Source organism: Nematostella vectensis, chromosome 1 (assembly GCF_932526225.1).
Source record: "Nematostella vectensis chromosome 1, jaNemVect1.1, whole genome shotgun sequence".
In the NCBI taxonomy this organism is placed as follows: domain Eukaryota; kingdom Metazoa; phylum Cnidaria; class Anthozoa; order Actiniaria; family Edwardsiidae; genus Nematostella; species Nematostella vectensis.
Genome location: NC_064034.1, coordinates 17,164,062 through 17,180,159, shown reverse-complemented (window position 1 = coordinate 17,180,159; position 16,098 = coordinate 17,164,062). Strand labels below are relative to the sequence as shown.

The 16,098-nt window shown below is 40.4% G+C and overlaps 1 protein-coding gene and 2 long non-coding RNA genes across 3 annotated transcripts; 1 reads left to right on the top strand and 2 right to left on the bottom strand.

The window, feature by feature from the left end:
• Nucleotides 1–71: 71 nt before the first annotated feature.
• On the bottom strand, nucleotides 72–12,808 carry LOC5507584 (phosphomethylethanolamine N-methyltransferase). The gene is made up of 7 exons (XM_048726814.1): nucleotides 12,673–12,808; nucleotides 8,895–8,932; nucleotides 8,665–8,777; nucleotides 8,074–8,267; nucleotides 7,489–7,597; nucleotides 7,114–7,255; nucleotides 72–823 (listed from the first exon to the last, which is right to left on the bottom strand). Exons 1-7 carry the CDS (start codon nucleotides 12,713–12,715, stop codon nucleotides 626–628), a joined length of 837 nt encoding a protein of 278 aa, XP_048582771.1. The 5' UTR covers nucleotides 12,716–12,808; the 3' UTR covers nucleotides 72–625.
• On the bottom strand, nucleotides 10,223–12,116 carry LOC125561921. The gene is made up of 2 exons (XR_007307623.1): nucleotides 11,602–12,116; nucleotides 10,223–11,127 (listed from the first exon to the last, which is right to left on the bottom strand). It is a non-coding gene; the product is annotated as an uncharacterized LOC125561921 (long non-coding RNA).
• Nucleotides 12,144–14,758, top strand: LOC116614824. The gene is made up of 2 exons (XR_004294741.2): nucleotides 12,144–12,401; nucleotides 12,703–14,758. It is a non-coding gene; the product is annotated as an uncharacterized LOC116614824 (long non-coding RNA).
• Nucleotides 14,759–16,098: the final 1,340 nt, after the last annotated feature.

Below are 16,098 nucleotides of genomic sequence, written 5' to 3'. Positions count from 1 at the left end.
TTCCAATGCAAAATAACAGGTAAGTGCCTTTTTGAATAAGTCCCCCCATCCCCCAAATTAAAAAGGTAAAAGTGAGTTAAACTTTTATTGTAGATGTCATTGTTTATAAAGTTCTTTCTTTTTCATTATATAGCTTGAATTAAATGTTTCTTAAACAAGGTCCCGCACTATAAAAGGGCCTGGACGAGGTCCACGAAAGGCTCAGTTGTCGGTAAACTGCTACTCGGTAGCAAATAGGTCTGGAATTGAGCCTGCGTTTATTATTCAAAAGTGAGGAGAGGATAGATGAGTAAAAGTGGACATGAACAATATTTATTGGCGAAAAAAGGCTCCTCAATTTTCATAATTCAATATTAAGAAGAAAATAACAAGAGAGTGCGAGAAGATGATCTCAGTAACAGAACCCGATACTTGACTCTGTGGGGAGAACTCAGGAAGCAAAACAAAAAACAAAACAACAACAACAACACAAAAAAACAAATAACATTCTTAGTAGGGAGGAAAGACCTGATAAAAAAAAAATTTGAATCACTTCTTACACATCCTTCTTCCGTTTTCAAATAAGAAACGAGATTAGTTATTTTCAAATTCAAAGGTATTATATTATTCACAAAGCTCCCGCTTTTTATTGAGCCTTGCTAGCGACGATTCTGCACCCTCCTACGGAACCTGACTCAAACACACCACTAATTTTAGAGAAGAAATACAATATCTCCTCAAAGCTCACTTCTCCAAGGACTCTCACATTTCGCTCTCTGTTGGCTAAGGCATTCTGATATCTCTCCTTCACGTGTGGTCGCCAAGTTCCTGTTAAATCATCAAACTGAAAAAAAAAAAGATTGTCAATTTAAAAGGCTGTAAATAGCATTGCACACGTCAAGGCTGCACTGGCAGAAGAGAAAGCCCGGGAAGAGGGAGGAGGAACTCCAAGATTTTGGAATGGAAATGTTTCCGTATTGACATACGAAAAACACGCCTAAGGGGCGGAAAATGCATTAATTTCATACCCTGAACAATGTGCTTCATAAAATCCCTTCCCCTATACATGATAACATTAAATAATTTAGAAATTAAACGAGACTTACCTGTAAGGTGAAGTTTGATTGTAATTCTACGAGCTATTGGGCAGGAGCGGAGAAGTCACGTGTGAGAGTGCGCGCGAAAGCAAGCAGGCAGTATTTAAAGTTGCGAATGGCCATTTATGATTATAATGGATAGGGTAGGGTACAATATTTGTATAAATAAAAAAGGGAGGGTACGTGACTTCTCCGCTCCTGCCCAATAGCTCGTACAATTACAATCAAACTTCAGCTTACAGGTAAGTCTCGTTTAATTTCTAAATTCTACTTCGCCATTGGTCAATAGTCGCTGCGAAGTCACGTGTGAGATTTTAAAGCAAATGGTCATGAGCAATTCTCAGTAAGGTTTTTATTATCACATTAAACATCAGAGCCCACTGCATGTAACAGGTTAACACCAAAATTATCTGGCTCTTGGGTTATTGGTTAGTCATAGTATGTTCTGAAAGTTCCTACATTAGACCATCCTGCGGCATCCATTATGGTCTTAATGGATATGTTTGCAGTTTTCCCAGCTGGCATTGATGCAGAACGTGTACTGTGGGCACTGTACTTATTGATGTTGATACCAGACTTTGCAAGAACTTTCTTAAGCCATCGACCGATAGTGTCAGTGGAAATTGGCTTATGGGGCTTTTGAAAGCTCATAAGGAAGCGAGAGTCGTTGCCCCTCAACAACTTTGTTCTTTCAACATATTCTTTGATGATAGTAACAACACATAATCGCTTGTCATTCTCATACGCTTTAAGTTCCAGGCGTCCGAAGTGTTTGGAAGGCCTTGAGGATTTCAAAAGTTCCTGTATGTAAAATATACAATGTTTATCTGTTAAGTCCATTGTGGATATATCCAATGCATGTAGAGTTTGGCAACGTTGGCCCGACAATAAGGCAATTAACATTGTAGTCTTAACATTGTCAGTTCCATAAGGGATAATTTGTCTGGAGGGTGTATGGTTTACAGGTAACTGAGAACAACAGCAACATCCCATATTTCCTGATATCTTGGGAAAGTTGGGCGTGCATTATATACTCCTCTGACAAATCTTGTAACCAATGGGTGTGTCCCAAAAGTACCACCTCCAGACGGGAATATAACTGAAGATAATGCTGAACGAGCTGTATTTATAGCACTGTATTGAAGCTGTTCCTCGTACAAGACACCCAGGAAGTTCAGTCCATCAATCACAGATGCCGAAAGTGGATTAATCTTCCGTTGACTACAGTAAACATTCCACCGTTTGAGATATGAGTGATACTGTTTCTGTGTTCCTGACCTCCATCCCTGGAGGATAACTTCGGAAGCTGATGCTGAAAGGCCTTGACTTGTGTGCAGTTCCCTGACAAGGGGCAAGCCAACAACTGTAGGGTCTTGTGGAGTGGATGTCTCAGCTCTGGACTGGATGGTAAGTACAGGGTGTTTATCTTTCTGGGTAAAATAAGAGGTGGTTCTATAAGTAAACTTGCAAGAAATGGCCACCATGGTTGGGTCGGCCAATGAGGGGCAACTAGGATACCAGTTGCCTGGTCCTCAGAAATTTTACTCAGAACTTTCTGAATAATGCTGAATGGGGGAAATGCATAAAAACACAGGTTTTTCCAGGAGGTATGAAATGCATTAACAGCATATGCCCCTGGGTCAGGTTGATATGAGATATAGACTCTGCATTTAAAATTAAGCATGCAAAAAGATCAATGTCAGGCTTTATCGGAAGTTTAGCCACTGTGGCTGTATATATGTCAGCGTCTAAAGCCCACTCTGTTTCCCTTCTTTGCTTTCTAGACTCGCTATCTGCAGTGATATTTTCTTTCCCGGGAATATGAGCGACAGTTATCCAGGTATCATGTTCAATGCACCAAGCCCAAATTCGTATCACAAGTGCATTTATCTCTCTAGAATGGCAGGTTCCCATTTGGTTGATACATGCTACAGCAGTTGTATTATCAACAAAACTTTTTACACATTTGTGAGAGACAATATGTGACTGCCTTGATTTCAAGGTAGTTTATGTGGTATTCTGCTTCAGATGGGGTCCAGTTATCCCCCGAGGGAGTATCCTGCACTGAGCAACCCCACCCCTTTTTTGAAGCATCAGTAGCCATAGTAAGTTGTATCTCCCCATGGCGGACTGGTTTACATTCGTTCTCAACTGAACATATCCACCAATTAAAATCTTCTATTGCATCTGGTGATAAGCTCATATAGCTGTCAAAATTACCCTTGTTAGTTTTAAGGGCCTGTGTTTTGTCCATCTCAAGATATCGGTAGTGTAATGGGCCAAAAAGTATGCCTGGAAAGCTAGAAGTCATCAGCCCCAGAACTTTAGCCACTTCTCTGATTGATGGACGTTTTTTAAGCAAGAGTAGCTGACAGGTTTCTTTAAGTCTGGTAGCTTTATCAGGTGTTAGAGACACTGTCATAGATGTAGAGTCTAGTATAAACCCAAGGAAAACCAATTTCTGAGTGGGCACTAGAACTGACTTTTCTGGATGTACAACAAAGCCAAGTTTGTTAAATAGTGTAAGAGTATCAATGACATTCTCAACACAAAGTTCATCGCTGTCGGCCTGCAGGTAGGAATCATCGATATAGGCAACAGAAAGGTGACCACATTGTCGAAGTGTCGAGTATACAGACTTAAGTAGCTTGGTAAATTTTCTAGGGCAAAAAGTCAGGCCATTTGGAAAACATGTGTACTGGTAAAGTTTACCACGCCAAGAAAACTTAAGAAATGTTTGATGTTCTGGTGCAATTGCAACTGAATAATAGGCTCAGTCCACTGAGCACATGTAACAGTCAGGTTTCATCATGTCAACTGCTGTAGAGGTAGTGTCCATTTTAAAATGGTGGTAAGTCACAAATTTGTTTAATTGTTTTAGATTGAGTATCATGCGTTGCGAACCATCTGATTTGGGTCGCAAAAAGATAGGGGAGATAAAGTCACCCTGTTCGTGACTAGTCTCTACTATGACACCTGATGCGACAAGGTTGTGCACCTCTGTGTCGTTTAACTCTGCCTCACTTTCATGCCATGTTGGCTGAAAAGGAGGATTAGTTTGTTCAGGAATTGTGGTAAAATCGATGTGCTGTCCCGCCACAGTTTCCAAAATTTCTGGGTCAGAGGTAAGTGTTTTCCACACATTAATATAAAATGGAAGTTGGCCCGCTAGAAAATTTTTGGCTTTGAGCCTGTATACCTCGACAAGTGACGGTACAAAGGACTCAAATTCGCTCACCTTAGCCGACTGTAAAACAACATCTACGGAATCTACTTCCTTTGTTGTTGATCCGTGCGCTGTTTCGCGCGTGGGATGAATGGCGACTGGCCTTTGTTGTTCTGCCAGTTCTGCCGACCCTGAGCCGGTGGTGCTCGGGCTAAACAAATTCCTGTTATTAGGTCTGTTGTTAAACCTGCTGTTTGTCTGTTGAATGTAGAAACACTGGCAGTATTTCCAATTTTGTTAGCAGCTCGAATGTGAGTTAGTTTGGTTTGTAAATCATCCCCAAACAACCACTCTGTCACCGGTACACTTGCGGCACAAAGGTCGCCATATTTCTTGTTAAGGTGAGGCTTTATGTCATCTCGTCGAAGCTGAGACAGCTCAAAACTGGCATGCCCTAAAATTGTCAGAGCATCCGTCGAAAGAGCTAAAAGATTTCCCAACTCTGCGAGAAACTTTTTGTCAGCTTTGGCTGACAATTTAAGCAAGGAGTCCGCAGTTTTCACTGCAATATGGCCAGCCTTGGTTATGTTGGTTTGAAGGCGGGAAAAATTGACATCCTTTGTTTTCACGTGTTAATTTCCCCCAGATTTCTTCGTTTACTTTAGGGACCACAACATGACTACAGTTATTAGGACGCAGGTATTTGTCTGCTGTGTCCCTTAAGGTAATTCCCTTGAAATAGTTCTACAACCCAGAATTTTTTTAAACTTGGCATAAACAATATTGAAGTTAAGGGCTTTCAAAAAATGTAATAAAAAAAATGGGGGTACCGACCTCGTTTTCACAACAGAGGGGAGTAGTGTTACCGCGTTTTTACTGATCGCACGAGGAAAAATCCCAACCCCCCAGTTTTCAAAAAGAGTGCCTATAGTCTTTAGAAAATTAAGTTCTGTTTGTCGAGCTGCCAAAATCCGATCTCCTAAACAATAACCCGTAGTAGCCAATGTTCAAAACAAATCACATTTTAAGAGATCGCACTAAAAGACATTGTTTTCGCCACTATTCATACGGTAAAAAGCGCCATTTTGAAGTATTTTTACGGCTTTTAAGAGAAATAACAAAACTTCTACAACCGAACTTTTTTTCTTCTTTCAGTATATCATTTTTCCGTATATATTTAACTATTTGAGCAAATAAAAAATAGGGGTAACCGACTTCGTTTTTCTGTCGAAGCGATTTTAAGTAAAAAACGCGCGCCTTTTGCTGTGTTTTCTTGTACAACTGTGGCGCGCTCGCGCCTTTAACACCGGAAAATTCGAACAAACAGCGCGCGCCACTATGCGCAGATGGGGTGCGCAGTGCAATTCAAGGGAATTACCTTAACTGTTCTTCGCTTAGCTTCTTAAGCCAGCTTTTGTTGGCCACGTCAGCCAATTTTTGATTCACCGGCTCTGCCGTTCGCTCCTTCGTGTCGAGCGATTTAGCAAGGTCATCTAACAGCGATTCGTGAATGGAATGCTGTTCTTTAGGCTCTTCAGCCTTGCTCTCATTATTGTTGAAGTCTAGGAGATCTTTAGCAGTGTCAGAAACCCCCTCTGGCTTCGAAATCGAAGCAGTATTTGCCGTCTTTGCGGCTTTTTTGGCAGGGTCTGCCTCATGGCCGCCATTAGCGCCACGTTTGAGAGCTCTGAGCGATTTGCTCATTTCGCACATATTGGCGTTCATAGTTGTCAATAACTGGCGAAGAAGCCTATTTTAATCTCGCTCTGGTTCTTCTTGTAGTATTTCGTCGTTGAATTCCTCGTCTTTTGCCATTGTTTATGCTTTTCGGATGTGGTCAACGAGTCGTTGACCGGCCTGCTCGAATCTATCCGCACGCAAAAAATACCGCTTGCTTTCGCGCGCGCTCTCACACGTGACTTCGCAGCGACTATTGACCAATGGCGAAGTAGAATTATATTTAACAATTATCATTACTTTTTTAATATTTTTTAACATTTTTAGACATATTTAAATATTTGCCAATGGTTTAAAGTTCTTTCATTTATATCGATCTAGCCAAAAGAAAGCATAGATAAACATTCAAATTCTGAAAAGGGAATTAAATTTGACTGAACTTTGAATTTTCTACAGATCTTTGAAAATTTTCCTGGTCGCGCGAAAGGAGATTGAATCGAGTGAATAGTTCAAAGTTTTGGCGGAAAAATCTAAAACAACGTATTTTCCTTAAATCCGTTAAAATTCAGAGACGGCAATACCACAAAATATTGACGAAGTGTTTTCTATTGCAATGCTACCAACAATGAAGCCAAAAATAATTCAAATCGAGAATTATATGCGAAAAAAGAAAATATCGTTTTGTTGTTGATTTCAAAAACAGCGCGCGCTCATGAGAATTCTTGATTGCGCATGCAATGCGCGCGCACAATGCAAAAACAATTCATAGCCTACAGAATATCTGCTAAATTTTGCAGATTTGTTTCCTGAAGTTAAATAATTTGTTTCCTAAAGTTAATTTGACTATCAGGTTGAGATATAAAGATGACGTAAGACTTGTAACCACGCAACGATCTTCAGCAATAATTAAAAAGACACGAAGACGGAAATCGGTTTAGCGCGCGCATATATTTTTTCATGTAATTTGATTGACATCTCTATCTACGCCACAAATGACTGGACCTGGGCCTTTCAGTTCACGGCCTTTTTTCCGATGGTTGACCAAATGACCAAAATACCTCAATATTACAGATTTGAGTTATACGCGCGTTTTCTAGAGTCCACACGAACCACATACCATTTGGAAGATGAAAATATAAAGAATCGACCAAATCTATCAACTCTGAAACGTTATATGGACTTTAAGAATTTCACCTGAATATTTGTAAAGCCTTCATCAGCCATTTGCTTAATGTACTCCTCTTTTGTAGGCAAGTAAGAAACGTACACGGCCTCTTTCAAGTCTTCAGCAATAGATGGAGAGATATCCGCAAGCTTGTAATAGTCTTCAATATATCTGTGTGGAACAATTACCACATTGCCTCAAAAAGGGTAAAAGGTACTGAGTAGTAGTTGTCACCGGAAATCCTCTCCCCAACCCCTCTTGCCTTATGACCAGCAACAAGTACCCTGAACATAACTCTGGCATTCTGTTTAAATCATTAATCAAGGGTGTATTCGAAACAGAAGGCTCCACAAAAATAGGAAAAAAAATCAGGGAAGCTATATTTTTTCCTTGCTTTTACTCACATTTTCCCTCCAGGTTTGAGAAGGTCAAGACACTTTTTGAACAGTGTTTTCCGATCCTCAATATGAAGAATCACTAACCAGCTGACAAGGAAGTCATAAGACTCAGAATCTATTAAAGAGAAAAGCACACATTTGGCAAGGGTTTTATAATATTCTAAGAAATCTGACCAATAAAATTTAATACAATCACCTAAAAAACGTAAATAATATCTTCTTTTATAGGGGTTCTTCAGGGTAAAACTGATAGGATGCTCGTCGGGAAATTAAAAAAATACCCCTTAAAAATACTGGCACACCAAAAAAATGGCTACCCTAAAAATACCCTAGAAGCCCTAAAAATACAAATTCTAAGAGAAAAGCCAATTGTTATCTTGGATACCCCCTAAAAATACTTGAGGCCCGATTTTGACCCCTTAAAAATACAACGAGTATCCCTATCAGGTAGAGGCTGGAACAACCCCCCCCCCCGGGCATTTAACCCTTGATGCATAAATTTTAGGTACATCATGTAAACCATACGTTAATGAAAGAAAAACACATCCACTCAGAAAAGTGGAGAGGAGGGGGGAGAACCCCCTCACTCACGTTCCAGCTTCAGAATATCTCCACACTGAAGTTTAACTTTATCACTCAGCCCACATCTTTTGGTTAAGTCTATTGCTGACTCATGCATGTCTTCTTGTAGCTCCAAGGCAACCACATGACATCCCGTATTTGCTGCTAAATGCCTGGCTGGGCCACCAAGACCAGATCCAAAATCCAAGACTGTGTGCTCTTTGCTTTGGGAAAAAATATTTATTTTTAAAAATTGTATATGTCATTAAAGTCCGGTGCCATAGCAGGCCTTTAAAATATTTGGGGGGGGGGGGGGGGAGGGAAGCAAGTTTAGAGCAGAAATGGAGCCATATTTATTAAATTTTATTGTGCAGATAGCGATTGTACAAATGGGATTGTGATAATAATAAGATTACACAAAACTCATGCCTTGACAGCTTTTGTCAGTGTTTTCACCTGCACTCAAACTTTCAGAACCACACTCATGACTCAAATACACATTTTGCATGTAATCTTTGTAGTGGTATTATTTTAAAGAACTTAATTGTGTGAATTTGGAAATCTTGGATTAGAAGGGGGGCTAAATAGGCCCCTGTAAAGCCACAAAGTTCTAATGCTTACTTTATTCTAAGGATTTTTATAGCATCATCTACAGCAGCTGTGCCCTTGTAATGCCACTCATCCACTTTGCAGACATCTTCGACCTTCAGAGGATCTGTTCTACTGTACCCTAGCTGCAGGTTCAAGGTCAAAACACTTAAAAAATACAGTTTAGAAAAAAAAAATAAAGAGAAAATCAAAATACTTGATCAGTGCGTGCTTGATGAATAAAATGAATGAATAAAACTTACCTCTTTCAGCTCATTGTAAACTCTATCAACATCAGTATCTAAATCATAAAAAGGATTTATATCAACAAAGTCAACGTTTTCCATTTTTTAACATTAGAAAAAGTTTGGGCAATAATATTCAGATAATTGAATTTCAGATACTTATCAGCCAATTTCTTACATTTTCTTTTACAAATTTTATACACTATAGGTATCAACATTCTCTCATATCCCACAGGTGGCCTTAAAGTCTACTTGAAGTGGCAATTTTTAGTAAAGATAAGAGTAGAGTAAATGGAATCTTCTAATTCTTCTTAGGCATAGCTCAGGAATTATAAGGAAAATAAAGAGTGAGTGGTGCAGAGAAAAACAGCAGCAGTAAATGATAATGATCACCCATGCCTGTTATTGTATGAGAGCCTCCCGGGCCCTAGCAGCTATTCCCCACCCCCATAGCTGTCAACTCACTCGCATTAGGCAGGTTTCACAAGATTTTGAACCCTATCACAAGTCTAATTTTTGTGAGAATGTTTATACATCTCTTTATTCACCAGCATTGGCATTCTTGGTTTTTTCCATATATTTACTGTATTTCACCCGATTTACATGATTTCTGTCCCGCATTAGGCGGGAGTCTCAATATTTTGGACCCCTTCTCCCGCATGGAACACTGACTCTTCCTTCTTTTAAGGAAAATTGGCATTTGGCCTTCAGAAAGATCCTTTCAAAGAAATCAGCATTTGGCCTTCAGAAAGATCCTTTCAAAGAAATCAGCATTTGGCCTTCAGAAAGATCCTTTCAAAGAAATCGGCATTTGGCCTTCAGAAAGATCCTTTCAAAGAAATCAGCATTTGGCCTATATTTTCTATCAGTAATGGAAAATAATAATTCCTTGTTTAGCACCATTCATTGAAAATGCTTGCGAGTGTACGGAAAGTCATTTTGCTTACCCTGTGAGGGTACACTCAACCCCTTCCCCCCCAAAAATAATATTATACCCCACCCCTCCCCCTTGAGATTTTCTGGGATTGAATGGTATGTGACAGCTTCCTACACGGGTTAATAAAGTGTAGGGTTCGAGTTTGGTAATCAACTGTGCTCTATTTACTGAATTACTCAAATTTTTTATCAGACATTTTAGTTTATCAGTGCATAAATAAGCTTACTATAAGGGACTACTGTAACTCTCTTCGGAAAGCATTTGAGCACCATTATACATACAAAGACCATGTGAACAAACATAATCTACTTCATAATCCGACAGCACAACTGATAACTCCCCTTACAAAACACCCCCCGTATGATCTCTGCAAGCTGCGGACTTCGAAAAGTCAAATACTGTTCAACTGTTTATGTTTACTGCGTATATTCCAGCTAAAAAATGTCTATTACAAAGAAACCATTTGGCATGTCCAAGAATTTAATACAATTATTCAACACCTAAGTTTCCCCAATGAGCTAGAGAACAGCGAAGAATTGATTGCACTGGATTCAGTTTATTTGTTTGCCATAATTACAGTTGGACTACATACAATAACTACAGGGAAAATGGCAAGGCGAGAGGCCCACAGAAAAACCAGGGCTTATGCGAGTCATGAGCTCCCTGAAAATAAATATTTTGGAATGACAAGGGCAGCATGCTAAGCAAAACAAACAATCACAGAACGATACATCACTTCGTAAGCCAGGGCACAATAAAATATAACCCAGGGGGGGGGGTGAATAGGGGTATGTAAATCCGCCGATCCGCAACATTTTCGGGGCAAATCCGTGGATCCGCAGACATTTTTAGATCCACATGTTTTGACAGATAAACAATTCGATTGAAATTCATTTAAAATCCGGATTTCAACCGTCAAAGCAGTCAAAATCCAAAATCTGTCCCCAAATTGTCAACAGATCCGTGATCCGTTGTATTTCCAAAATCTGCCAATCCCCTGAAATAATCATCAAAATCCTTAATCCGTGGGCATTTCAAGGCTGAATCCGCCGATCTGCGAACCTATTCATCCCCCCCATCCAGGGTTGGATCTAGCTTTTCACTAAAGGGGGGTTTGGTTCAGTGAAAAAGGGGGGAGGGGGTATTTTTTTTGTTACATATGGCTTTCTGGCAGCCCAAAGGGGGGGGGGGGGGGTTTAAACCCCCTAAACCCTCCCCCTAGATCTGCTTCTGTAATTCTACTAAGGTCTCCTTTTTGGAGGCTTCTTAGGAACTGTTTTCTTGTTCCCTTTTCCCAGGCCTGTCAGTCGAAGCCTATAAATTTGAAATAAAAACAGTTTAAGAGAAAGTATATTTTCGGGCACTGACACAAACCAATCTATCAGTCTATCCATGGGCAAACCATATAAAATGTTTGTGTATTGATATTATCTTTAATTTGTTTACCAACTATGTCTGTAATAAAGCCAATTTCTTGAAGTTGTTGTCATAGATTGATCTGGTTCTGGATCTGGTTTAACTGTTTAGGTGATTTTCCTCCCTCATCTTGGTTCACCTCCTCCCCACTCATATTCTTATCTGTATTTTATTACGAATGAGGATGAGGTCTCGTACCCAGATGCCGCACAGCGCATGGTGCATGACGGTCAGAATGCGCTTTCGGGGTCGAGATTCGCTTGAAGTCTTGCAGAATTAAGGAAATATCTTGCAAGTTTTTCAAATATCTTGCAAGCAGCGTTTCTATGACCGTTTTATTCACTTTTTTGGTGCACAAGTCAAAAGGCTTACCTACACTACTCGTTGTAAACCATTTAGTTTTCTTTGCGGTCGTTCCCAGAGGACATTTTCGTTTCGTAAAAATCCAAGACGGCGGACGACACTGATGAGCTCGATAGATTATTTCATGAAACAAATTTGGATTGTCTGAATGTTCTTATTTGAACTCGTACTGCTCTGGTTAGATTGTATTAATCACAAATATCTACTTTCAGAGATAAAATTCGAGCTTAAATTGTCTTTATGTTCCCTAGAAGAAGCTCTAGAGAGAGAAAGTCACTATTCGCACATGATCTTACGCCGAATTCCAAACTCCAGGAAAGTAAATAGGCTATTTCTGCAGTTAACATGTGCACATGGAATTTTACAAGCAAGAAATGCAGTATAGATAGGTTTTTCTTCGCCTGTGAAAATTCATAACATTTGTTCGCCATCGTCCGCCATTTTGGATCTGTAATCTGCCAGTCGTTGTTATTTTCCGTCTCGGCTTCAGGGTTCCTGTGGATGTCCCCGCAACAGCAAATAACGACTGGGTACGAGTCTGAACATTTCGTCTGTTTTTTTCGACGGGAGCCAAAAATAGCCAATTTTGAGCGTCCCAAAAAATGATCAAAACGTGGAGTAACATAGAGTAATATCTATAACCAATATTCCTTGGCTAATAAATGGTCGGATCAAGTAAAAATACAGCGTGTTACGCCATGGTTTCCCTTCGAAATATTTTTTTTTCAAACACTGCGGTCGTCCAGCCGTGCCTGACGAGCGCCACGCATGACATCTCGCAAACAAATCAATGATAGAAAGAACATCAGGTAAATATTACAGCAGATAGCGTTACTCACCATTGGACGCTCTTTGAGAGGAGCGCAAAGCTCGCCTTTTTCTAGTATATTCCGCTTAGAAGTGTGGAATTTCAAGCGGAAGGCACGAGAGGAAAAGGTGTACTCCCTCACTTGTGCGTTGAATAGGAATATATTCTCTCTAGCTCAATTGCTTTACTCATGCGGAAAACCTGCCTCACTGTAGCGAAACTCAATATGCGAGGCTTCAGGGATCAATCATACACTACTAGCGATAACTTACATAGCTTCATCGTCTTGATTTCTTTCGCAGCGTTGGGATTCATGATGTTCGCAAAGTTCTACTACAAAGCAAGACTACTAAACTGCCGACAACTTTGGTTTCCTTTGCAATAATTACTTTCAGAGTTCAAATGACGATGGACGAGGGGGCCTGAGGAGACATCATTTGATTGGTAAAACTGATAAATAAGGCTCAAGGTCAAGTATTCTCCTCGCAGCTCTCGCAGCCGCTTTTAGTTTCGGTCACGCAACGTTTCCCTCACTAGGCAATGGTGTTGTCTGACAGTCGCGCCTTATTTCTACCGCGCGGCACTCATTTTTTTTCTTTCTCTTTTCTATTCTTCTTTGCTTGGTGTCCTTTTTGCTGTTCTTGGCCTTCATTTTTTTTTTTTACTTTTGCGACCCCATTTTTGTCAAACCCGAATCATCAAGCTACGACTGGCTAATGCACTAGTCAGTGGAAAGCCCCTCCGCACCCCCATACCCGGGGAATAGCGGGGCTTTCGATGCTTGGAGCTTATAAAACCCCGCTATTGCCCCGCACTGCGTGATCTGTTTTCACAACGAAAATACACATACAGGACTCGCCCCCGGGATGTATTAAAACCAAATAATCAAATTTTGATCGATTGTATCGATCGATCGTATTAATATTTACAAACAATCCTTAAATGCATTTGAGCTCCTTAAAGAGATTGATGTTGTATCATGTACAGTATCTCTCAAATGAGCTAAAAGACGTGCCACTTATTCCCATTACTTGCATTCATAGTGCAACACGTTAATTGATATAAAACCGATGAAACGCTAAATGAAATATCTTTACTCAACATGAACAATCTCCGACAGCTCAGCCTAACGAACTTGCTCACGCATTATTAACTTTTCTTGTCCATTTACACTTATAGTATCGAAAACCACAGGCAGCCCAAGGTTACTGTCAGAAGTTTATAAAGGAATGTATGGGGGAATTTATATGTTATATGTTAGCCCCCCCAAAAAATACTTTATCGTGGAAAATAAAACTTTAGACCATGTAATATTGTGTTTGAGTCTTCCTTTATTTCAATTTTGCCGATAGAATGTCAGTAGAGCGAGTTTGAAGCCCGTCACGAATTGTGTTTCTTATTCTCTGTCCTTGGGCTGCCTGTGCGAAAACCTGTACATGTAGACTCATTGTTCGTGACTTCGTATGCGAGCTTGTGCAGTAAAACCTCTCGTGGATTTATATATTATACACATACACCAAAATGTGTGTCCTCATGGTTTGTGGTCACGTCCTTTGATATTGTACCGTGAGAAGACTTTAAGTTTGTGAAAGCAAAGCATCGAATTAACTGGAAAAGGTAATTTCTTTGACGTTTTGGGCTTCCTGTGGCAGTTTAATCCCGGCTCCAGTCCCCACCTACAGCGCGGTATTCAGCTTTGCCGATGTAAAACACGTCTAGCGCCCCGGGTGCCGTGGTCATATTTCGCCCCGCTTAGCCCCGCTGTTCCCCGGGCATGGGGGTGCGGGGCTTTCCCCCGACTAGTGCATAACGCTCGAAACGTCATCGAAAATACTCTGTTTTCATAGGGGCGCAAAACATACCATTTCAAAATGTATTAATTTTTTTTCTCTGATTCTACCTACGCCGACCACCACCTAGTTTACTCTACACCTTGCCTGTAGTATTCCAGTCATACCTGATTTATCATCAGACGTTATACACGGCCATAGCAACAGTTAATTAAGGAGTGCATTTTAGTCAGGTAGAGTTAATCATCAATGAGAAAATAATATTTTTTTGTGTTTTGTCTCCTGTCTGTATAATGGATTCTCGAAGTTGGGGAAAGCACCATCCCGAAAAGGGGGACAAAGGGTGTGTTTGAGGGTCGGGGGAGTGGGTACCTGCCGCTCAATCTACCACTACAGGGGGTGAAGCAATAAATCTTTGAGGATGAAAAACTGTGTTACCCTTTCTCCCTTAACGTGAATGTCTCAAGGGTACCCACTGCCTCTAGTCTATGAATATATATCACGGGCAAACAAGCCAAAATTTTTGTGTACCGAATATTGATATCTCTAATAAAGCCAATTTCTTGAAGTTGTTGTCATTGATTGGTCTGGATCCGTTTCAACCGTAATTCTTAATCGCTATTTTCATCCTACGAGTGGGTTTCATCGTCACGCAACGCCATTGGTTACAATGAGACAGTCAAGTCGATTACCCGCAATTCTTTCCACAAGATTAATATAACGTTGTACAAGAGCGCTCTGCCGCACTCGCCCATACCGCGAGGTGGTATGGGTAATATATGTTGTAACAGGTTTTCAGTAAATATGCCGCAGTCTTATATTGAATACCTTCGCTGGCGAGTTAACTGGATGGCATCCTCGAAAACCCAGGGGTATTTTCCTCTAACGTAACGTTAGAGGGAAATACCCCTGGGTTTCCGAGGATGTCTGGATGGTACAGTTTCTTGCATTATCTATTGAAGACACTGTGGCATTTCTTTCTATGTGCCGCGTACAATTGTAAAAGGTATCTGCAAAAATAGGAACAAAAATAGGGACGACAACGGCAACGCGAAAGACGACGGCAGAAAACAATTGAGAATTCAAAGAGCCAGACGTGAAATATACTCTGAAATGGATTCTGTCTGATACATTTCAGCCGTTTTTCTACAAACGACAACGTGAAAACTCCAAGTTTCATGGTGTAGCGAGGACGGGAACGTGTGCGCTGAAAATTAGACTATCCTTGTTCACTATGCCAGAAATAAGATTCTAGGATTAACTATAGTTTTTTGGGGGGGAATACATAAACGAGTGAATTTTATCTAAACTAGTTTTAAATTGAGAGCAAAGTATAAAAGCTTTTTGGGTTCTCCCTGCAGTCCGTCGCCGCCGTCGTTGCTTTTCCTTTCAGGCACTTTGCAGGTTCTCTTTTAGTATAGTGTAACTACGGAGTCTCCGTTTGACACCTCTTACGGGATAGGTGCCAAACCTGCTCTTGTTTCCTTGTTTAAGACGCGCAGATTTTGATAGCGTTCAACGAATTTCGTGTCGGCGGTGAAGGATGGCAGAGCTTGAAACAACCTAGGTTACCCATACTACCTCGCGGTATGGGCGCGTGCGGCAGAGCGCTCTTTGACAACGTTTATTGAAATAGCTGTATACACAGTGGCTAAATGAGGGGTAGCCGCTCAAGGTCTTGCGTAAGCTAAATGAGCGGTAGCTTTTAATATTTTTGAATAACGCGAGAAAATGTAACCTTGACGAACAAATAACCTTCAATCTCTATTTATTTAGAGAAAACATTTATCGATGTATTGATGTCGTTGAAATAATAAAAAAAAATTTCCTTTTGCCCGTGTAATACAGTAGGACAACGCTACTTTGGGTGGCACTATGAAAATGTGTTATGCATATTCGAGTAAGAGC